General features: G+C 64.7%; 1 protein-coding gene across 1 annotated transcript; it reads right to left on the reverse strand.

Moving 5' to 3' along the window:
- Positions 1-34: 34 nt before the first annotated feature.
- Positions 35-6,854, reverse strand: LOC104039516 (suppressor of SWI4 1 homolog). The gene is made up of 14 exons (XM_064437121.1): positions 6,634-6,854; positions 5,520-5,690; positions 5,283-5,384; positions 4,940-4,990; positions 3,795-3,965; positions 3,366-3,442; positions 3,175-3,282; positions 2,968-3,091; positions 2,799-2,877; positions 2,583-2,712; positions 2,356-2,510; positions 1,808-2,164; positions 1,600-1,628; positions 35-1,113 (listed from the first exon to the last, which is right to left on the reverse strand). Exons 1-14 carry the CDS (start codon positions 6,766-6,768, stop codon positions 76-78), a joined length of 2,727 nt encoding a protein of 908 aa, XP_064293191.1. The 5' UTR covers positions 6,769-6,854; the 3' UTR covers positions 35-75.
- Positions 6,855-7,397: the final 543 nt, after the last annotated feature.

Consider the following 7,397-nt stretch of genomic DNA (forward strand, 5'->3'; position numbering starts at 1 on the left):
TGCACCAAGCCCTGTACGGCTGCACCAAGCCCTGTATGGCTGCACCAGCTGCCTTGGGCCATCCTGGGGGTGCTCCTAGGCTGCCGGCTGCAGCTCCACGTGCTCAGCCCGCTCCCCGTCGGTGGTGCCAGCGCCGCGCCTGGCACCGCAGCAGCTCTGCATGCTGTCGGCCAGGGCAGCGTAGAGCAGCGGGTGGAGGCAGATGTTGAGGTTAACGAGGATCTTGCAGATCTGAGCAGTAGCGTGGATGGCTCTGGAGACGGCGCAGTTCTCCGTGCCCGGTCGCAGCAGGCGACGTCCCAAATTGAGGTTACGGAAAATGTGGTAGGGCAGGTAGGAAAAGGCGTAGAGAGCCACTCCCGTCCCCACCAGCATTCCCACCTTCCGCTTTTCCGGCCAGCTGAGGTGAGGATTACGGAAAACAGTGCAGATAATGGCGGCGTAGCAGGAGGCGGTGAGCAGGAACGGCAGCCCGCAGCTCAGCCCCGCCATTAGCAGGCTGTAGGGATAAAACTCCGGCAGCCGCTGTGGGGCCGCGCTCCCCAAACACTCGACCGCACCCTCCACTTCTTGCAGCTCCGTAAAAAATAAGGTGGGTGCTGAAAGCGCCCCGGCCAGCACCCAAATGACCGCGCTCAGCACCTTGATGTGGCGTGGCTGCAGCCGCCCGTGAACCTGCAGCGGGTAAACGATGCCGAGGCAGCGATTGAGGCTGATGCAGGTGACGAAGAAGATGCTGCCGTAGAGGTTGCAGTTGAAAAGGAAACGTTCCAGCTTGCACAGCACCAGTCCGTAGCGCCAGTGCTTAGGTGGGTAGTAATACACCACCAGAAACGGCAGCGAGAGGGAGTAGAGCATCCCGCTGACGGCCAAGTGGAAGGAGAGGACGATGCCGCTGTGCCAGGAGCGTTCGTGGGTGGCGAAACGGTAGACGGCCATGCCGTTACCCCCCAGCGCCAGCGGGAATTGCACCGCCAGCACCGGCCACAGCGATTCCTGGAAGCTGCTGAAGTTACCGCAGTGACCGAGATGGGTGGCCATCTCGGGGGTTCCTCCCGGGGTGTGCGTCTCCCCTTTTTTGGCGGCTGCAGGCGGCGAAGAGGCACAACGTGGCTACAGCGCGCGGCTGCTGGCAAACGGCCACGCAGGGAAGTGGTAACGGTTGGTAAGCCTCGGCCACCTCAGGCCGGGACCTGAGGAAGCCTTACAGTCCCACGTTGGGGACAGAATGTGTCCCTCTGTCCTCCCCCCTTGCCTGGCTCCCAGGGTGCAGGCAGGGGCCAGTTCTGCCTGCAGTTCTGCCCCTCGCCCCACTCACCCCGTCCTCCTCCTCGGGGTGCGTTTTCCTCCCTCCTGTCCTGTTCCGCCCTTCTCGGTGGCAGTCACGGGGTCACCGCAGGGCCACATCCTGCCTTGTTTTGGGGACAGTGGGGGGGTGCAACAGGCTGGCAGGGGGTTGCAGGCAGGGAATGGCACTTCCTCTTCTGAAGGGCAGCACCCAGAAAGAGCCCGGCAGCTGCCTTCTACCCTGGTGATGAAGGGGGAAGGAGCCGTGTGTGCCTGCCCCCATCCTGCCAAGGGCCGCCTGCCCTCCCTGACCGCATCAGGGTGGCACAGAAAGGGCCACTCTGGGTGGGGGGACGGCATCAGAGCCTGGGGGACCCCACTTTCCCTCCCCCCCTAAACCCAGCACAGCCACAGAGGGTCGTTCCAAGCATTGTATTGCACAGGAGCAGGTAACCGGGACAGGGGCCATTTCCTCTTTCCCCCACAGTCTCGGCACGTGGCTGGCGGCTGGTGCCTCAGCGCTTCCCCTTCTTGGCACGTCTGGGACGCTGGAAAATCGTCTTCCCCTTGGTCAGCACCTTCCCTCGCCCCTTCGGCCTCGAGGTGGCACGGCTGGAGCTGGGACCAGCTCTCTCCCGGGCTGGGTGCTTGGTTCCTCGGTGCAGCTTTCGGCCGGCCACCCCCTTCCTGGCCCCGCCGCGGTGCCGCAAGTCCCTGGGCACCAGGTCTCCCTTTTGTCGCTTCCCTGGCGCCGTGGGGCGAGGGCTGGGGGTGGCAGCGGCAGTGGGATGCCCTGTCCGGCTTTGCCGCCGTCGCTTCCGCAGCGGGGCAGCGCCTGAGGAGCTTCGCTTCCTCTTGGTGCGGTCAGGGAACAGATCTTGAGGGGGGAATAGATAAAAAAGGAAGTTCAGCGAAAAAGGGGTGACAGGGGTGCAGCATTGGGGCTGATGGATGTGTCAGTGCGTTTACTTTGAACACAGATCATGGAGAGCTCAAGGTTTTTTTGCATCATCAGCCACTATCAGCAAGAGGAGGGGACGGGGCAGGCTCGGTCCCCTCCAGACTCACCTTTGTCCGGCTCCTCGCCCACCTCCTGCCGGTAATACTCAGCGTCGCTCTCCTCTGACTGCTCGGCCACATCCTGCTCTGGCGCACCGGGATCCTCGGCGTCGCTGTCGCCATCCTGCTGCCGTTTCCTCCGGATCCCCGCTAGGCTCTTCTCCCTGCGGTGCCGCCGTGGTGTCAGCCGCTGCCTGGCCGCTGCCGGACCCCGCCGGTGCCACGCTGCCCCTCACCTGTGAGCCTCGCGCTGCCGCCGCTTGCGCTCCACGTCCGCCTCCTGCTTCTGCCGCCGCTGTGCCTTCAGCTGCAGCTTCGCCTCCTTCCGTGCCAGGATCTCCTTCACTTCCGCCTCCATCTTGTGGACTTAAAACATGAGAGGGGGGGTGAGACGCCCCGGGCTGAGCCCCTGCACCGGCAGGTTACCAGAGATGGCGCTTTATGGCACTTACTGAAGCTGTGGTAGAGCACGTTGCCCTGTGCCAGGCCCTCCTCCACCTTGATGAGCTGCAGAGTCATGCGGGGTCCGATCTAAGGGAAAGAGGGGATGCGAAGAGCCCCGGTCAGGCTCGATCACATCCCCGGGGCGATGGCAGCCGCGGTGTCACCGCCATCACGGACCTCGGTGAGGCGCACGGCGCTCTGCTGCGCCTTCATGTTGCCTCGGCCGGCGTACGCCTGCGGCAGCTCCAGGACATTGTGGGTCCCGTCCTGCTCGGCTTCGCTCTCTGACAGGTTTATGTCTCTGCCGGGTGGGGAGGAATGTGTTTGGGGACGGGCCAGAAGGCGCCTCTGGGACCCCATCCCCCTCGGTGCCCCTCAACACACTTCACCAGCAGCTCGCTGATGTCTTCCAGGCGGCTCATGTTGGGGAACTTCTCCTGTAGCAGCTTCTTCAGGCCTTTGCTCACGCCCACGGGCACAACCTTCACACTGCTGTGAGGACGAGGAGGAGGAAGAGGTCAGTGCTGGGACGTGGGGTACAGGGACCCCTTCAAAATCAGGGGTGCGACACTCACTAATGCCTGAAATCGAGGAGCTGTGTCTCCGCGTCGTAGGTGATGAGCAAACACCTCTTGATATTGTTGAGGTTGACCTGTGGAAGTAGGAGGAAGAGGAGAAGTGCCTGGTGTTACTTCATCTTAGGTGTGGAATCGGCATTTGGACTTGTTAAATTTCATCCCATTAATCATTGCCCAGTCTATCTTTGGGGATATCTGATTGATATTTTATATAATAAATATAAATTGGATTGCTCCAATCTAGATGGATCCCTCCGCAAGGCAACTGGTGTCTCAAGAGAGCTAACAGCTTGGTATTCAACTCCTGTCCAGATCGATAAATACATCAAACAGAACTGGCCCTAGAATTGAACCCCGAGGAACACAGGAGGTGACGGATCCCAAGCTCCTCCCAGTGGTGCGGGGACACCCCCTTCCCTCACTTACCCTGTGGACATTGATGGAGGGGAACATGTTCTGGAACATACTGGCCATCAGCTTGACCTGGATCTGCTGGAGACCAAAATTGCTGAGGACCAGAAGCGGGTGGTGGGTGAACTGCTGCTCGTGCATGCGGTGCCGCTTGAGGGACGAGACCACGTCCTTGATCAGCGAATACTAGAGATGCGGGGAAACACACGAGTATGAGGAGGGGGTGAGATGCTGCCCTTCGTGCCAGCGGGGAATCCCAGACTGGTGGGGGTTGGAAGGGACCCCTGGAGATGACCCCGTCCCACCCCCTGCTTGAGCAGGCACCCCCAGAGCAGGGGCACAGGGCCGCGTCCAGGCGGGGGGTGAATGTCTCCAGGGAAGGGACCCCACAGCCTCTCTGGGCAGCCTGTGCCCCTGCTCTGGCACCCGCACAGGGAAGGGGTTTGTCCTTGTGTTCAGGTGGAACTTCCCGTGTTCCAGCTTGTGCCCGTGGCCCCTTGGCCTGGCGTTGGGCACCGCTGAAAAGAGCCCGGCCCCGGCCCCCTGACACCCGCCCTTCAGATATTTATAAGCACTGATGAGACCCCCCTCAGCCTTCTCTTCTCCAGGCTGAACAAGCCCAGGTCTCTCAGCCTTTCCTCCCACGGGAGATGCTCCAGCCCCTGACCATCTCCGTAGCTCTCCGCTGGCCTCTCCCCAGCAGCTCCCTCTCCTCCTTGACCTGGGGGGCCCAGAGCTGGGCGCAGCCCCCCAGATGTGGCCTCAGAGGGGGAGGAGAACCTCCCTCGCCCTGCCGCCCACACTCCTTTCCGTGCCCCCCAGGTACCGCTGGCCTCCTTGGCCCCACGGGCCCAGTGCTGGCTCGGGGTCACCTCGCTGCCCCCCAGCACCCCCAGCCCTTCCCAGCAGAGCCGCTCTCCAGCAGGTCCCCCCAGCCTGTGCCGGTGCGGGGGGTCGCCCCTCCCCAGGGCAGGACCCCACGCTTGCTCTCGCTGCGGCCCCTGAGGCTCCCCCGGGCCCAGCTCTCCAGCCTGTCCCGCTCTCGCTGGGGGCCGGCACAGCCCCCCGCCGCATCAGCCGCCCCTCCCGGCTTGGGACCGCCAGCGAGGATGATGAGGGGACGCTCTGTAGGGGAAGGGGGTGCTCCCACAAGCACCTACCTGCATCACCTTGAATGTCAGCGTCGGGCCACCAGGCAGCCGGAAAAGTTTCTGTGGGGGGAAAAGGAGCAGCGCTCGGTGCCGGGAAAAGCCGCCAGCAGTGCTGGGACCAACCCCCTCCATTACAGATGCATCAGTGCGTTTACTTTGGATAGAATCACGGCATGAACTCAACAGGATTTTGTCATCATCTGCATCTGCAACAGGGGTAGAAACTCCCCCAAAAGGTGCTGGCACCCCATATGAGGCAGCAGGGGGGACTACAGCTGCTGTGGGGGTACCCCCTGAACCCCGACAGGCTAGGGGAGCAGACCCAGAGGCCATGGGGGATTGTGCTACTCACAAAGTTGATGCTGGAGGATGATTTGCTGAAGACCAAGAAATGCGTCACCCCCAGGGGCCCAGCCACGGCCACAAAATCCTTCAAGGAGTTCTTTTTCCGCACCTGTGGCACAGAGCGACCGAACCCTTAAGGTCCCCCTGTGCCAAACCGCCTCCCGGCTGCGAGGGCTTGGCTTTAGCCTGGGGATGGGCAGGATCTGGCCCCCATGAGGCAGAGCCTCCTCTTCCTTGAGCTCACCTTGAGGGCCCTAGCAGTGTAGGGCTCCATCACCTTCCGCACGTCGGCAATGAGCTGCCCCACGTTCTTACCGATGCGGCCGCGGTGGAAGACAAAGGAGTGGGGGACGGTGCCGAATTCCTGCTGGGCGTGTTGCAGCGCCGCTGCCCGCTCCTTCTTCTGGTACTTGCTCTACGGGGAGGGAGTGGTCGGGGGGATCGGGGCCGGGGGGTGGGAGAGGGGGAGCATCCCCTCTGGCTTCCCCGGACAGCTGGGCCCCCCGTCCCCTCTTTTCCTCCCCGGGAAGACCCTAGACCCCGATCCCCAGAACAACCGAGCGCCCCCCGTCCCCTCTTCCCCCGTCCCCTCTTCCCCCCTCAGGAAGGACTGATCCCCGGTACAACAGGATCCCCTGTACCCTCCTGTCCCCCCTGGGAAGACCCCAGACCCCGATCCCCGGTACAACCAGGTCCCCTGTCCCCTCCTGTCCGTCCCCCCCCCGGGACGGCCCTAGACCCCGATCTCCGGTGCAACGGGTCCCGTGTCCCCTCCTGTTCACCTACGGGAAGGCCCAAACCCCCGATCCCCGGTACAACCGGGTGCCCCATCCCCTCTTTTTCCCCCCGGGAAGACCCGAGACCCCGATCTTCGGTACAACCGGGGCCCCGTTCCCTCCTTTCCCCATCGGGAGGGCCCGATCCCCGGGGGGACCAGGCCGCTGCCGCCCTCCAGGGCCGCCCCGACTCCCGCTCTCCCCCGGTCGTGTGCCCGGCCCGTACTTTGCTCGGCCGCCCCATCCCGCCGCCGCCGCCGCCACCACCATGTGGCCACCGGCACTTCCGGCGCGCACCTTCCCGCGCGCTCCGGCTACTTCCGGTGCGCCACGTTCCTGCCGGTCCTGGCCCGGCCGCTCCCCGTGCCGCCGCTCCGCGTTCCGCCCGCCGTTGCCATGGTTACGCGGCCTCTTCCCACCCCCGGTCCCGGTACCAACCCCGGTCCCGGTCCCGCCGCTCCCCCCGCCACGTTCCGCAGCACCGCGGGGACCCCCCTCGGCCCGGCCTGCTCCGGCCCGGCCCGGCCGTGCCTCCTCCCGCCATGGCGGGGTGCGAGGCCTGAGGGGCCGGCGCCATCTCACCCTCCCCGCCGAACCCCCGGCCCCGCCGTCCCGTATCGTTGCCGCCGCGAAGGTCAGTGCGAGGGGGCGGCTGTGGGGGGTGAAGTCACACGCTTTACTGGAGACCCTTAAAGTCTCCCTCCCCCCCAGGCTCATCAACACCCCCAGAGCCACACCCGGGCTCCACAGGTACCCCAGAGCCCCCCAGGTCGGCCAGAGCCTCTCCAGGTCCCTCTGACCCCCCCTTCAACACCCCCACGCCCCCCAAACACCCCCACAAGCTCCCCAAGACCTCCAGGTCCCCCCAGAGCCCCTCTCTGGGCTCCCCAGTCACCCAGAGCACCCCCCAGACCCTCCGCCCTCAGGCTCCCCAACACCCCCCAGGTCCCCCAGAGCCCCACCTGCAGGCTTCCTAACACTCCAGGTCCCCCCAGAGCCCCTCTCCAGGCTCCCCAGTCCCCCAGAGCACCCCTGAAGCCCCCCCTCAGGCTCCCCAACACCCCTAGGTCCCCCAGAGCCCCACCTGCAGGCTTCCTAACACTCCAGGTCCCCCCAGAGCCCCTCTCCAGGCTCCCCAGTCCCCCAGAGCACCCCTGAAGCCCCCCTCAGGCTCCCCAACACCCCTAGGTCCCCCAGAGCCGCTCCAGATCCCTCTAAGCCCCCCTTCAACACCCCCAGATCCCCCAGACCCCTGTCTGCAGGCTCCCCAACATCTCCAGGTCCCCCCCATGTCCCCCTTTGGGCTCCCCAACACCCCAGCGCTCCCCCCCCCCAGACCTTCTTTC

Source organism: Phalacrocorax carbo, chromosome 30, assembly GCF_963921805.1.
Source record: "Phalacrocorax carbo chromosome 30, bPhaCar2.1, whole genome shotgun sequence".
Taxonomy (NCBI): domain Eukaryota; kingdom Metazoa; phylum Chordata; class Aves; order Suliformes; family Phalacrocoracidae; genus Phalacrocorax; species Phalacrocorax carbo.

Excerpts from the sequence above, each read along its gene's own strand:
- LOC104039516 (XM_064437121.1), bottom strand. The coding sequence starts at position 6,768 with ATGAGCCTGGGGGGGAGGGAGACTTTAAGGGTCTCCAGTAAAGCGTGT. Across the intron at positions 3,443-3,794 it reads CCTCCATCAATGTCCACAGG|GTCAACCTCAACAATATCAA; the intron begins GTAAGTGAGGGA and ends CTACTTCCACAG. Across the intron at positions 1,629-1,807 it reads ACGTGCCAAGAAGGGGAAGC|AGTGGCCCTTTCTGTGCCAC; the intron begins GCTGAGGCACCA and ends CCCCCCACCCAG.